Source organism: Miniopterus natalensis, chromosome 20, assembly GCF_054644295.1.
Source record: "Miniopterus natalensis isolate mMinNat1 chromosome 20, mMinNat1.hap1, whole genome shotgun sequence".
NCBI lineage: Eukaryota > Metazoa > Chordata > Mammalia > Chiroptera > Miniopteridae > Miniopterus > Miniopterus natalensis.
The window spans coordinates 3501863-3517994 of NC_142100.1; the positions used below are offsets into that span (position 1 = coordinate 3501863).

Below are 16132 nucleotides of genomic sequence, written 5' to 3' on the forward strand. Positions count from 1 at the left end.
ACACAAAAATTTTTATGACTCTTTTAGTGGAAGTAGGGAGACCAGGGGATTCCACATGACTCTTCTGTCAAAACAGTCCCTACATACTCCTGGGTCAGGAAATCAATATGGAGATTCTCAGTTGCTGAGAACATCAATGTCAACTGCGCACGCACGATAGAGGAAATCATTGCAGGTTAATGTGACTTCTGCTAAGGCGGACTTGATTCAGATGTCCCTTTATCACCTGACAAAGCCAGAGTTTAATAAATTAAAAATGGTGTGGATATCTTCTTTGACTAGTTACTCCATGGCAGAGGCACAGGTCCAGTTGGGAGAACTAGGAAGAATGTGCACAGTGCCTGTTTCCACATTGCTACCGGGAACACCTGGCCTTTCCTCGCCGAAGTGGCACCGAACCAGCGAAGTGACTCACCAGCAATTGGCTAAGGGTCCTGGTGCTCGTGGTGGCTCAATGTTGGCCTCTATTTATGAGACCTGATAGAATTTTGTTATAATTATCATGAAGGATGGACTTTCTGGTTTGGCAAAATAATTTATTAGTCTATTTTAGACAACCACATTGCTTTGACTGCTCCTTGCCAGCAATAGTTGGGTAGTTAAGGCTTGTATAATCCCTAAAACATTATCAAAATTTAAAGCTCATTTCAACTGCATTGGTTCCAACTACTATTCTTGGTCTTTATGGTATCTTTCATCAATAATTCTTGGAGACTTGGTAAAGGGAGTAACTGGCCCTTTTAGGGCACATGGTCTGCAGATGAGTGGTCAGGCTGCACATTTATGATAAATCCACTTCCTCATTTCCAGTTTCTCAAGTCATTAGATTCCTTTCCCTATGTCTTTGTTTAGCAAAAGTCACTGTTGAGTCCAAGTGTCAGCCAACCAACCAATAGGTAAACAGTGTAAGGCTACTATCACCTGACCAGCTAACACACTAAGTGCAGAAATCTGAAAAGTGCATATTGATAATTTATCCAAATATTTAATTACATTCTTCTCTCCTTGTTCAAACTCATTTGGAATTCATTGAAACCTGACTAAAACTAATGTGGGGAAGGTGGTGGACTGTGGACTAAAGAGGGAAGAAAGACATGTGAGGGAGACTGAGGAAAGTCTTTCTCTTTGAAGGAGAGGCCTTATGGATCTCCAAGTAAAGTAAGACCAGAGTCAACAGAGAGGGCAAGAGGGGTCATTGTTTTCTGGGTCAGCAGATTCACTGTGGGATTGGGTATTCAGAAACAGCATCACCCAAATCTTGCCACTAATCCCTATTCCATTTCTTCTGCTTTTTTCTAATAATCCTCTAATTTTAAATGACAGTACCAGCAAAATAAGTTTATCTGATACTATAATTAGTAAATCACATTCAAAATATGTTTTTTTGTTTTTTTCTATTTTAGCCCTGTTGCTACAATGAAGGAAGACATATTTTATCACAGTCATAGAATGTTCTTAAGCTTCAGTATGTCTTTTATTTGAAAATGTGCAGATTTCATATTTTCAGACCTTCCCTGTAAGTTGTTACTTGCATTAGAAAGTGCCATCCCCCTCCCAGAGACCTTCCATGGCCCCATCCATGCAGAAAATCTAATGGAAAGCAAAGGGAGGTCTAGAGTGAAAAACAACTGCTTAGGCTCCCTAATATGGCTAGGAGGTCTTTTCTTACTTTCCAAGGCCAAGGGTCCATACTGGAATTTGGAACCAAAGCCTCAGTTCATAATCAGGTATTTTTTAGCCTCATATTATTCTATGTAAATATATATTCCCATCAGGAATATCACAGAACTGGAAAGCCTCCTGTCATAAGGGATTATTAGGTGTTTAAAATCTTACATTCCTTCTATTTCTCTTTCTACATGTAGAATTATCTCTTAGCAGAACCTTAAATCTGACAAATTCAGTATCATGAGAAAGTTTTAAAAAACAGAAAATCATGTCTGTGTAATAGGTAACTGTACTGATAAATACAAACTGAAGCACTTGATGCTCACTTTATATGATTTCTTACATGGAAAGTGACACATTCAAAAATAGACCAAGTGCAATGCTGTGTCTCACAATATGCTACATAAAATTGCACACTAACAATGATTCAAAGTAAATAATTAAAACATATTAAAAGACAAGAATTATTTTAACAAATATTTACTGATCTACAATTTGCCCAGCAATGTCTTAGATCTACAAGTTCCTTTATTCTCATAGTTGGGTGATTCCATATTATATATCCATAGACTTGTATGAGATTTTTGTTCATACAAGTTTGACCTTTTACCTTAGGAAAAGTCCGTATTCTCTTTAAAACTCAGTTTTTTTCAAGTGTAAAATGGGGGTATGCTCTAGGTCATTTTTCTAAAAGACCTTCCAGCTCTAGTCTAAATGTGTTTGACTTCTAAGGGATTTCCAAGTTTTTCATACTCCATCTAGTTTAGTCTTCATTTACATAATTATAAACCTAGACAGTTCTGCTTAAAGTAGTATTATCTATTCTGATGTAATGTCTTAATAATTTACTCTTCAAATATGACTTAAATTAAAAGGGTACTTTCAAAGTAATGACCGTATGGCATTCAGGTAGAATCTCTGGCCTTAAAGTTTTTCAAATTTCATCCCTATACCTTTATGGGATAAGTAGATAAGGCACCATCATCTCCACTTAACAGATGAGAAAACTAAAACCCAGTGAAATGGAAGGAGTGATCCTTCCTGACTTCTGATCAAGTGTATACGCTTAGCAGGATCCTGTGTTATAGAGACACCAAAAGCAACAATTAAACTTCCTGGAATAGCCCTAGTTCATGTTTTGTTGTTAACAAAGCCCACTGCGACGTATTTGGATGCAAGCTAATTGCCCCTAGAGGGTGAAATAGAAGTGATGTCTGCCCCACCCCCCCCCCCGCCCGCCTCCACCCCATGGGGACTATAGGAGGAAGAAGTTGCTTAACAGAAAACAAGACTCCAGAGGTCAAAGTCTAAGGACACTGCTGTCAACACTTTCAAAAAGGCTAAAGGAAGGGGGATGAGCCAGAGAAGTGTACAGAAAGAGCACAGTGACAAGATCGAGAAGGGGCATGTCAGAGGAGGAGACCAAGTGGTCTCCACAAGACACTGCAAAGAGCACAGCAGATTCACAGCCAGGTAGTGGCCACCAGCAGAGAAGACTCCAGAGAGGAGGTAGAGGTGCAGTAATGGAAATTCTCCTGAAATATATACTTTATTAAAAGTGTGTTAGAGACATTGAAAACAGGGGGCAGCCGAGATCTCTTAATAGCATTATGCTTTGTAAATAAGTTGGAGGGGGAAAGGAAGAACTTGGTAATCTACCCAACAAAGGCCAATTTGCCCCTGAGTTTTCCGACCCAGATGAGTTTCAGGGTGTACCTTAAGCCTAGCTCAGCTCACACGCAGTGCTAAACGCGCAGATAAAGCATGGGCACTACGAATGCCCTTTTCCCCAAGACCATTTGTAGAAAGGCTTCTTGTCCTGTTGCACAGATGAATATACAATATGCTGGTAATACAATGTGGTGCTGACTAAGTTGTATACAGCACGTAACTGGAGCAATTTTAGTTGTTAATGGGTAAACCAGGGGTACTTTTCTGCCTCATCATGGGAAAGAAATTATTATTTCTGTACAGAGAGAACAGTAAATTATAAAAGTGAATGAGGACTGAGAACCTAAGGCAGCTGACAGATAAGAGGAAAAATATAGTACGAAAGGGATTTGGAGCTAGGAGGAAAACTGATTTTCTGTGTGTAAAAATGAAATTTAAAATGTGAATTGATATGGCTGTGGAAGAAGTTGGTATTTCTTTTTTGGTGGGAATCTACACGAATTCTTCATTATTTTTTTTTAATGAGAAACTGAAAAACTGAGACTAAAATTTTTTAGACATTTGTTCAAAATAATGTAGCTGGTTAGTAGTGACAGTCTCAGTATTGGAATTCTTATGATTTTGGCAGTTAGATTATAAGACCTAACTGACATTATCCTGGATTCAGTGGCTAAATAACAGGGACATTCGTACAGAGGAGAATACATTTGTTCAATGAGATTTAAGAATCTCCCTGTGCAAAGTATGCTGCAAACTGGGGACTAAAAGAAAAATGAGACAAAGCCCCTGTCGGAGCTCACAGGCTAACGGGGGAATCAGACGCGTGGAGGGTAAATTGCAGCATGCTTAGTAGGCCTGTAGATGCATGAACGAAGTACTGTAGAAGCTATGAAGAACCAGTGTCATTTAGAGGAAAGGCTTTACTCAGTAGGTCACACATAAATGGTGTCTTGAATCAGGCATCAGAGGAGCAAGGCCATTCAAGATTAAAGGGAAACAGGAAGGAATATTTGGCTAGAGCACGGATTTGTGGGACAGAGTGCAGAGAGAAGGCTAGGGAAGCAGGTCAGCATCAGATTAGGAGGCTTGCTTTCCTACAGGTCATGCCAATAAGTTTGGACTTTCCCTGATAATCAAGGAAGTGTCTTGGAAATCTCTAAGAAATTTCTCAAAAATTGTTTCAGAATAGATTCTGTAGCTACATGTTGAGAGATTATTTAGTTCCTATGTGGTTTAGACCCTTACCTTGGGTGCCCACCTGTCTCAGTTTGACCTGGACTCTTCTGGGTTTAACAAGAAAATTGCTCAGTCTCCAGAAAAATCTGTTTTCACTGATAAGAGTAGGTTTTGTGGAAGTGAAAATTAAGTGGGATACGAATGTGGGTACATGGAGATTCATGGTGTAGAAAGAACAGTGGAGGTAGCCAGATGGAAGCCATACCTGCAACCTTGGTTCTTTTGCCATTAGGAATCCAGCTGGAAAACAAATTTCATTCCACACCCCCAAAGCCTTCTGAATGATTCTGAGTGGCCCAAGTCCTCAGCAAGATAACATGCCATTTTGGATATTTGCCCCCAGTTGGTATGCAGACTATTAGAGCAAAGATTGGTGGAAGGAAGGTGTCACTAGGAAGAATATACCTCACGTGACCCCTCAGGGTCTAGAAGACCTCTGGCACCCCCTTAAGCAGCTTCCTAATTCCTTCCTTTCACTGTGGCTGATGCCAGTCACCAGGAGTCCAGGGAGAAGAGGCTCTGCAATGCTGCTTCAAAATTGAGATTTAGGCCCACTATTTGACAACTCACTGGAAGCTACAGGTTCACTTTATACCTGAGGCACAAATAATGACTTGAGGTGCTAATAGTGCAGGACCACAACACATAGTTGATGAAAAATAATAGCTAATGTTTATTACATGCTACTGTTAATTATATGATTTAATTTATTTAATCCTTACCACCATCCCAGAGAGTAGGCACTATGATTGTTTCCACTTATAGAAATAGGCCAAAAAAAGGTTGAAGTGGCTTTTCCAAGATCATCAGTGAGTAAGTGGAAGATCTAGGATTTTTTAATTTTGGGCCATGCTCTTAAAATACAGTATATGCTGCTTTACTAAATGGATAGATGGATGGATGAACATATGGGTAGATAGGTGGACTTTGCCCTAGGGCTGAGATTTTGTATTGCTTCACTATCCTGGAATATTTTAAATGGCATGTGTGTGTTTTAAAGTAGAATTTATGAAAATTGATGCTTTTTATCTAAAACTTCAAAGATTCTGAATATTTTATGTTCAGTGTATAGCCCAGATAGTACATTTAAAAAAAGTCTACACAGGTTTTTATTGGGCATACTTAGACTAGAAGGTACGATTTCAACTTTCATGTTCTTAAAAAAAAAAAAAAAAGCTGTAACCTAACTCTCTGGTACAGAGATCAGAGATCAAACTGAAGGAAAACAACAGACCAGTCATTTCTTTATATATTTATGTAGGTTTTATATGATTATACTTCTCCCTGAAGTAAAAAGCTCTGTGTATGGTCTTCCCTTAGCTTTCCTAAATTATATAGACATAGCCTGTTACAAAGGTTTTAACCGTGGATGGAACAAATGTTCTCTGGAACCAGGAAGAATCTCAGAATAAGGACTTGAGGGGAGTGTGGGGAGAAAGAACGACCACGAGGCAGAACCAGAGCAAGGCCTCTCTTTTTGAGACCTTTTCTGAGATCCTTTCTGTCCGTATTTAGAAAGGACACAGAATGTTATGTTATGCCCAGAGAACTTAAAGGGTGTTGTGATTTCCCTTCTGCTACTTCTTTTTGCAGATGTAAAGAGCAAGGAAATGCAAAGTGTAAACCAAAGTTCTGTGTCTCACTTTATCTTGGTGGGCCTGCACCACCCACCGCAGCTGGGGGTGCCACTCTTCCTAGCTTTCCTTGTCATCTACGTCCTCACTGTCGCTGGCAATGGGCTCATTACACTCACTGTCTTGGTGGACACCCAGCTCCACCGCCCCATGTACTGGTTCCTATGTCACCTCTCCTTCTTGGACATGACCATTTCTTCTGCCATTGTCCCCAAGATGTTAGCTGGCTTTCTCTTGGAGAGCAGGGCTATCTCCTTTGGGGGCTGTGTAATCCAACTTTTTTCTTTCCACTTCCTGGGCTGCACTGAATGTTTCCTTTATACCCTCATGGCTTATGATCGTTTCCTAGCCATTTGTAAGCCTTTACATTATGCCACCATTATGACCCCCAGTCTCTGTAACTACCTGGCTTTGGGTACCTGGCTAGGAGGCACACTCCACTCACTTTTCCAAACAAGCTTCATATTCCGCCTGCCCTTCTGTGGGCCAAACCGCGTGGACTACTTCTTCTGTGACATTCCTGCCATGCTGCGTCTAGCCTGTGCCGACACCACCATCAATGAACTAGTAACCTTTGTGGACATTGGTTTCCTGGCGCTCACCTGCTTTGCGCTTATCCTCGCTTCCTACGGCTGCATAGTGGCTGCCGTCCTGCGAATCCGGTCTGCTGATGGGCGCCGCAGTGCCTTCTCCACCTGCGCAGCCCACCTCACCGTTGTCATTGTGTACTATGTGCCCTGCACCTTCATTTACCTTCGCCCTGGCTCCCAGGAAGCCCTGGATGGGGTGGTAGCTGTCTTCTACACGGTCATCACTCCCTTGCTCAACCCCATCATCTACACACTCCGCAACAAAGAAATGAAGGCAGCATTGTGGAGGCTGGGTGATTGCAAGGACTTGTAGCCTCACTGACTCCACACACCACACACATACAGTAGACACTGAAATTTAGAACACCTGATGGAACACCAGATAACTGGGAAGATTTAAAACGGAAAGAGAAAGAAGGATTCATGTAGAGAGGAGAGGACTTCTAGGTACAGAGGTGAGAACACTGGAAAGTTCCACATTGTACCTGCTTTCAAAAAAATGATATTCTATATTTCTTTCTTCTATACCAATGGAAATCAAAAAGGATGGCACCTTGCAGAAAAGATCCAACATAAGAAATGTCCACATCAAAGCTCTGTTTCTCTGTGACATCCACCTACATTTCTCTGTGTTGATACCCATATAGCTTTTTACATGTTACTAATAACCTGCATGTAAACACCTGATATGACCTGGACAACAATTACGTGAGATAGGTATTATTATTCCCATGTAACTATGGGGAAACTGAAGTTCAAGAAAATAAGTGGCTTCTCCAAACTCCTTACTCTGCCTTTTACTTTGACAAAAACTGTCGAGGAACTTGAACTTGAGAGGGCAATTTCACCACAATGTGAGGGAGCCATTGCCTGTGCACTGCCTCGTGACCTGCGTAGGTCTAGCCTTCTGAGCTTGCAAAGGACTCCACTTTCATAAAATTGATATAGATGTGTCAAGGATAAGCTTCTTTTCTCCACAAACATAGATTAAATCTCCATGATGTTTCCACGGATCTTAATGAAACAGATGATATAGTAGAAGAATGTACGTGCTCTCACATTCTTATATTTTTCCATAACTGTTGAGTATGAAATGTGAAGCAGGATGAGATGGAGCATGTATCTGGATGCAAGAAGAAGACCTGAAACCCATTCTCACTGGTCTTCTTGTGAAAGTCTTTCTTGTGAAAATATGCATGAATGGGCAATACAATTCAACTCAACAAAAATGTATTCAGTATAATTCTAAAATTATGACATCATTGTTTTTTCTAAATGAGTTTATAATCTTACAAATAGAAAATGCATTTACATATGAGGCATAGAGATATGTAACTAGAAAATAAATAAGAAACACTCGGTATAACTGAGTGAGTGCACAGTAAGTATTGTAGTAATTCAGGGAAAGGAGAAAGAAAGAGATCATTCGGTCTGGGATCTGTGAATCTGGCATTCTGAAAAGTAAGGAGAATCTATGGTTTGAAGATCTTGTAAAATCTAGTCCATCAGGGGAAAGGAGTTGATGGAATTCTTCATGTGATAGAAAAAACAGAAGCCCTTAAGGCTAGTTCTAGGAGAATACACTTGAGAGGTCTAATTATCTTAGGAGGAGCAGCCCTGGGGCTGGCACAAGGCAGTTACAAACTATTTGGCAAACATACAGAACTGCGGTTCCATGAGCATCTAAATATTCCATGTGCAAGAAGAAGCAGAACTCGGTTAATGAGCCCCTTGGGCCAGAACAGAGACAACCTGGAAGTCAGATTCGAGCAAACACCAGGATTGCTGTTCTCATCACGGCCAATGACATATCACGCACACAAATGAAGGGTCACATAAGAACTTAACTTGTTGTTTAACTTCTAAAAGAGAAATATGAAATATATTACATCATTTTAAATTAAGAAACTTATCTCATAGAACCAAGCATAAAGTGTTACTTTTTTATCCACAGTGAAAACAGCAGCAGGGCTGATATGTGAACTTGAACCTTCCACTAGAAAGAACCACATGAAGTAATATTCTTTATGCAGCTTCATCCCTTATGAAGGTTTTTTGTTTCCGAGACTGTTTTGAGGTTATCTAACTTTGAGAATGAGAAAAAATAAAGCAGAAGAGAAAAAGTAGTTAGCCTGAATATTTCTCCAGTTTTGAAAATAGTAACTAAGAACTATACTATTTAGTTTGAATATTAAATATGATTTGGCTTCTTTCTACCCTTCAGCTGCATATTTAAATATTCAAATAGCTTCCTGGCTTCATACTTTAAAACAAACAATTTATCTAGCTAGAATTTCTAAGTAGAAAGAGAAGCAGATTGGAAAATTATATTAACTTTTATCTCCCATATATCTAGCCTATTGTCACATTACTTATTAAATATCTGTGACACATGCACATGCTTGCTATGCTACCTTTTAAATATACTAAATTCTTATATGTACTTAATCTTATTTCAGAATATTATTTACTATATATGTACATATGTATCTATACACATATATACACAATATACAAATTCTATTAGTATATGTTTGTCATTACCAAACTTTTTAGATAGCTGCAGATTTAAAATACTATTAAATACCCAGTAGGGTTACTCTGCCACTCTTTTCTATTCATATCATGTTCAGATTATTTTCAGGTATTTTCTCATATTTATTTGTTAGATTTTAAATATTTTACCAAATGGTAAACAATCAACAAATATGATGACCTCAATTGAGCTCACGTTAAATTTAGAAATTATTTTTAAAATAGTTACCATCCACATTATATTGAATATTTCTCTCTCAGAATGAGCTATACCTATTCTATTTTTCAAGTCACCTTGTGCATACCTCATTAAAGTGTCCTATTTTTGGTTAATATGCTCTGTATATACAGCTGATGTAAAGGACATAATAGTATATTGATCCAGCATTGGAATGAGCTTTCTTGTGGAACTGGGATTACTCCATCACTGCATTTGTTCAAGCAAAAGGGATATAATATTTTGTCGGGGGCATCATAGAGAATATCAGTGCTTTGAATAATTAGTAAATATTAAGAAATGTAAGATTATATGCTATGTGTCCTACTCTGTCCTAAGTAAAATAATAGCTATTACAAATTATGATATCCCATCTTAAACTGGATGACCTAGAGGAACAAAGAAATTCAGCACCATAATCCCTCTCTTTCAACTATTAAGTGGTTGACCATAGACTTAAACTTATAAGAATCCAAATAAACTCGGCTCCTTGCTATCTCTGCTTCTCTAGCCCAAAAATATTGATAGAAAACCAGAGAAAGCATCTGACATTTTCCCTGTGTTCCTCATAGGAAGACATGGCATATGCACATGGAACACCAAAGTCATCCAAGATAGTGCGTGCTTAAGCATTTATTAATAATTATAATAAGTACCATAGGTTTCAGGAAAGAATAAATCAGTGTGAGATAAAACACTTACACAGGGTTGTAGAGGAATTAATGTTCAAACTTAACAATAGAGAGCAGATGTATGAGGCAGAGATAAATAAATCTATTCCTGTGGAAAAAAGGAATGCTGTGATGAGATCAGGAGAGACTGTGGCAAACATCATCCTGAGATAGGAGTTTCTTCAGAGAGATAACGCTCTTGTGATAATAATGGAAACAGTTTATAGATAATTTTGAATATCAGACAGGGATACAATTTATGCCATAGGCAGGAGGGAACAGTAAAAGGGAGAGATAAATTAAACATGTTGTTTTAAGAAGACTGACAAAGAGGCTAAATACAGAATCATTGGATATGTTAGAGAAGTTCATGGGAGATGGGACATAAAACACTACTGTGAAAATATAGGTATAAAACATGCAGAGGCAAAGTTAAGTAAAACCCGTGGGAATCAAAGATAAAACAGAAATAAGCAGTTAAAAAAAATTGCTTTATACAACATCTAATTAGGTTTAAAACTCTTAAATATCAATCCAGCTCGATAATAAAGGCATAGGAAAATATTTCCCAAAAGGTTAAAATAAAGCTTTTCAGGAAGAGTATGAAATGTACTGAATAATTTGTCCTGATAACTATCAGTCAATTCTCTAAGGCCTCATTGTCTGAGAGTTAGTTGTGGGTAGCTGAAATCCAAAGAACTCCCTCTGGGTGAAGCGTAGATAGGGCTGCTGGGCTCCTGGCTGATGTAATAGCACCTAAACACTGGGCAATTCCCCCCAGATGATGGGATGCAACTCCTGAGGACACGTGGCAGTGGAACCTACTTATTTACAGAGTGAATTAAGAGAGAAGAGGCAAACAGTTCTGGAATATTTGCAAAATAGATATGCCCCATGAGAGTAGGATTTAAGCCATACTTGTATTGCCATCGTTTAGGAATTACATTTCTCCAAATAATCTTTACAGTCTTTTATGTGCCTCAAAAAGACTGTGGATCCCACAATGAAAGATCCATTTTTGAAAGAACAGCAAGAAAACACTAGAACAGGCCAAAAGAGTGAACTGAACCTACACACCTTTCATTTATGGGCAAGACCGAGATGGCATCACCTAGTGGCTAGTGACATTCAGGAAATGGGAAGGGCTCTTTTATGTCTGTTGATGTCAGTTTTTGCCAAGAGGATAACTCACCCCTCTGTGTGTGATGGTCATGGAGACAGAAGACCCCGACCAAACTCTGGTAAGCCACTTCTTCTTGGAGGCTCTGATGCACACAGGTGAACAATCTAGTGTCTCCTTCCTCCTTTCCCTCCTCAGCTATAGCATCACCTTGACTGGGGATCTTCTCATCCTCATAACCATGGGCTCTGACCCTCCCCTCTCCTCTCCTGTGTACCACTTCCTGGGGCACCTCTCCTTCTTGGATGCATGTGTCTACAGTGACAATGCCAAGGTCACGGCAGGCCTCCTGACTCTGGACGGGAAGGTGATTTCCTTTGAGGACTGCGCTGCGCCAGCTTTACTGCTCCCACGTCCCAGCCAGCACTGAGTGCTTCCTGCACACAGTCACGGCCTATGGCCGCTACCTAGCCGCCTGTCAGCCCCGCACCGCCCAGCTGCGATGAACAGGCGGATGTGTGCCGCCCGGCTGGGATCACTTGGGCCACAGGTGCTGTGTGCTCTGCAGCCCATTACCTTCCTCGCCTTCCGCTTGCTCTACTGTGGGCCACACCACATGGTGTACTTCTGTGACACCCCCTCTGCTGCAGCTGGCCTGCGCAGACACAGCCGTTAACGAGCTTGCCCTGCTCACCAGCACCCCACCTGATCCTCATCGTCTTATCTTACGTCTTCATCTTGGCGGCTGTTGCGGATTCGCACAGCTCGAGGGCTCACAGCATGAGGTCTCCACTTGTACCTACCCACTCTCAGGGGTGCTTCTGTACTATCTACCACCTGTCGGTTTCTCCCTGCAGCCTTGTTCCCGTGGGGCCAGAGCCGGGGCACCTGCTGTCTTTTCTACAGTAGTCACCCCCATGCTCAGACCTTTCATGTACACTCTGCAGAACAAGTTTTGTCTTGTTTGTTAATTTGTTGATTTCAGTTTTATATCTCACATGTGTGTGAAATCATACAGTTCTTGACTTTTTCTGTCTGAACTATTTTATTTAGTATGATATTCTCAAGACCCATCCATGTTGTCACAAATGGCAGTATTTCATGTTTCTTATGGCTGTGTAGTGTTCCATTGTATGTAGGTAACACCGCTTTTTTATCCAATCGTCTATCAAAGGACACTTTTGTTGTTCCCATGTCTTGGCCACCATAAATAATGCTGCAATGAACATAGTATATATGTATATATATTTGCAAATAAATGTTTTCAAATTTTTCAGGTAGAATAAGATACCTAGGAATAAACTTAACTGAGGATGTAAGAGACCTGTACTCAGAAAACCACGGGACACTGAAAAAAGAAATAGAGGAAGATTTAAACAAGTGGAAGAATATACCATGCTCATGGATTGGAAGAATTAATATCATTAAAATATCCATACTACCCAAAGAAATTTATAGATTCAATACAATCCCTATTAAAATACCAATGGCATATTTCATAGATCTAAAACAAACATTTTGAAAATTTATATGGAACCAAAAAAAAAACCCAAATAGCTGCAGCCATCTTGAGAAAAAAGAACAAAGTGGGAGGGATCACATTACTGGACATCAGGCTGTACTACAAAGCCATTGTAATCAAAACGGCCTGGTATTTAAAAAAAAAAAAAAAAAAAAAAAAAAAAAGCCCTGTCAGGCGTGGCTCAGCGGTTGAGTGTCAACCTAGGATCCAGGCGATCAGGGTTCAATTCCCGGTCAGGGCACATGCCCGGGTTGTAGGCTCGATCAATGACTCTCTCATCATTGATGTTTCTATCTCTCTCTCTCCCTCTCCTTTCCTCTCTCTGAAATCAATAAAGATATATTTAAAAAACAAAACAGCCTGGTATTGGTACAACACCAGACATATAGCTCAATGGAACAGAACAGAGACCCCAGAAATAGACCCACAGCACTACAGTCAGTTAATATTTGACAAAGGAGGCAAGAGCATATAATGGAAAAAAGACGGTCTCTTCAATATATGGTGCGGGAAAATTGGACAGGTCCATGCAAAAAAATGAAACCAGACCACCAACTTTCACCATACACAAAAATAAACTGAAAATGGATAAAAGACTTAAATGTAAGTTATGAAAATATAAAAATCCTGGAAGAAAATATAGGCAGTAAAGCCACAGACGTTCCATGTAGTGGACTTTTCACTGATACATCTCCTAGGGCAAGAGAAACAAAAGAAAAAAATAAATATATGGGACTACATTAAACTAAAAAGCTTCTGCACAGCAAAAGAAAACAGCCTCAAAATACAAAGGAACCCCACGGTCTGGGAAAACATATTTGCCAAGGATGAATCTGATAAGGGGCTAATTTCCAAAGTGTACAAAGAACTCATAGCACTCAGCAAGAGGAAGACAAACAATCTAATTTTAAAAATGGACAAAGGACCTGAATAGACACTTCTCCAAAGAGGACATACAGATGGCCAAGAGACACATGAGAAAATGCTCAACGTCGATAATCATCAGAGAGATGCAAATTAAAACCACAATGAGGTATCACTTCACACCTGTCAGAATGTCTACCATCAACAAATCAACAAACGACATGTGCTGGCGAGGGTGTGGGGAAAGGGGAGCCCTAGTGCACTGCTGGTGGGAATGCAGACTGGTGCAGCCACTGTGGAAGACAGTATGGAGGGTCTTCAAAAAATTAAAAATGGAGCTGCCTTTTGACCCAGTGATTCCACTTTTAAGAAGCTATCCTAAGAATCCTGAAACACTCATCAGGAAGAATATATGCACCCCTATGTTCATAGCACCGCAATTTACAATAACTAAGATCTGGAATCAGCCCAAGTGCCCATCAGTAGATGAGTGGATAAAAAAACTGTGGTACATTTACACCATGGAATACTGCGCAGCTATAAAGAAGGACCTCATACCATTTGGGACAGTATGGATGAGCCTGGAGAAAATTATGCTAAGTGAAATAAGCCAGGCAGAAAAAGACAAACATCACATGATCTGCCTTATATGTGGAATCTACAGAACTTAATAAACTGATAAACAGAATAGATTCAATGACATGGAAACAGACCAGACTGACAAATGTCAGAGGGATGGAGGAGGGCAGGAGGGTGGAGGGGGAGAGAGCAACCAAGGAATTTATATGCATATATGCACAACCCAAGGACATGGACAATGGTGGGGAGAGGGACTGGGGAGAGGAGTGGGACAGGGTGGAACAGGTCATTGGGGAGAAAAAGGGACATCTGTAATATTTTAAACAAAAATAAAAATAAATAAATAAATAAATAAATAAATAAATAATAAAAATTTTCAGGTAGATACCCAAAAGAGGTTTGCTGGGCCATACTGTTTTCCACAGTGGTTGTACCAGTTTGCACTCCCACCAGAAGTGAGTGAGATTCCTTTTCCTCCACAACCTCTCCTGCACATATTACTTGTCTTGTTGATGGTAGCAATTCTAACTGGCGTGAGGTGGCATCTTATTGTAGTTTTGATTTGCATTTGCTTAATAGCTAGTAAAGTTGAGGAGCAACTTTTCATATATCTGTTGGGCATTTGTAAGTTTTCTTGTGAGAAGTGTCTGTTCAGGTCCTCTGCCCATTCTATAATTGCATTGTTTGTTTATTTGGTGTTGAGTTGTATGAATTATTTATATACTTTGGACATTAACCCATTGTCAGAGCTCTTGCTTTCAAATATCATCTCCCATTTGCTCACATGCCTTTTGGTTTTGTTGATGGTTTTTTTGCTGTGCAGAAGCTTTTTAGTTTGATATAGTTCCAGTCATGTATTTTTGCCTTTACTTCCCTTGCCTTTGTTTTGTCAACTAATGAAATCTTCTCCAAGATCAAGGTCCACGAGTTTTGTACCTATGTTTTCTTCTATGTAGTTTATTGTTTCAGGTCTTATATTTAGGTCTTTGATCCATTTTGAGTTAATTTTTGTATATGGGGACAAAAACTAGTCTAGTTTCAGTCTTTCACATGTGGCTTTCCAATTTATTTATTTCCAATTTTCCCAGCACCGTTTATCAAAGAGGCTTTCTTTTTCCCATTGTATGTTTTTGGCTTCTTGGTCAAAAACTATAAGACCATATATGTGTGGGGTTTCTTCCTGGGCTCTCAATTCTGTTTCAATGGTCTATGTGTCTGTTTTTCTTTCAATGCCATGCTGTTTTAATTATTGTCTCTTTGTAGTATAATTTGAAGTCACAGAATATGATATTTCCAGCTTTGTTCCTTTTTCTCAGGATTGCTTTGGCTATTCGAGGTCTTCATTGTTTCTCATCTTCATTGAACATGGAAAAAGCAGCTAACAAAAAAAAGAGATATTTCTAGACTCCCAGGTGACAGAATATAACTCAATGTCCTAATTAAAGCGGCTTGCCATATAAATGTGGGGGTGAGGGGGTTGTGTTGCATTAAATAAAAAGAGTGAGTGAATGACCCTAAACTTCACTGTAGACTGAAAGAGCCTTGAATACCAGAGTAAAGAGCTTGGATTCTGCACGGGGCATTTCTCTCTTTCTTCTCCTCCTGTTTTCCTTCATCTATAGAAGGAAGAACAATCCACATTCTTTAAAGGCTAGATCACGGGATAATTGAGAAAAGAGAGGAAAAGAGACAAGTGTTAGAATGACCAGTTAACAGGCTATTGTAACATCCTCAACAAGAGAGGAAACATTTTTGAACTTGGATGATGACACTGGAGATAGAGAAACATTTTACAAAATTATGGTAGAGGTGTTTTAAAGGGGAA

At 39.6% G+C, this 16132-nt stretch overlaps 1 protein-coding gene across 1 annotated transcript; it reads left to right on the top strand.

Moving 5' to 3' along the window:
- The first annotated feature begins 6131 nt into the window (after nt 1-6131).
- Nucleotides 6132-7121, top strand: LOC107540658 (olfactory receptor 10G6). Its single transcript, XM_016217464.2, is given in 1 exon segment — nt 6132-7121. A coding segment is annotated over 1 exon segment (936 nt). The 5' UTR covers nt 6132-6185.
- The last annotated feature ends 9011 nt before the right edge of the window (nt 7122-16132 follow it).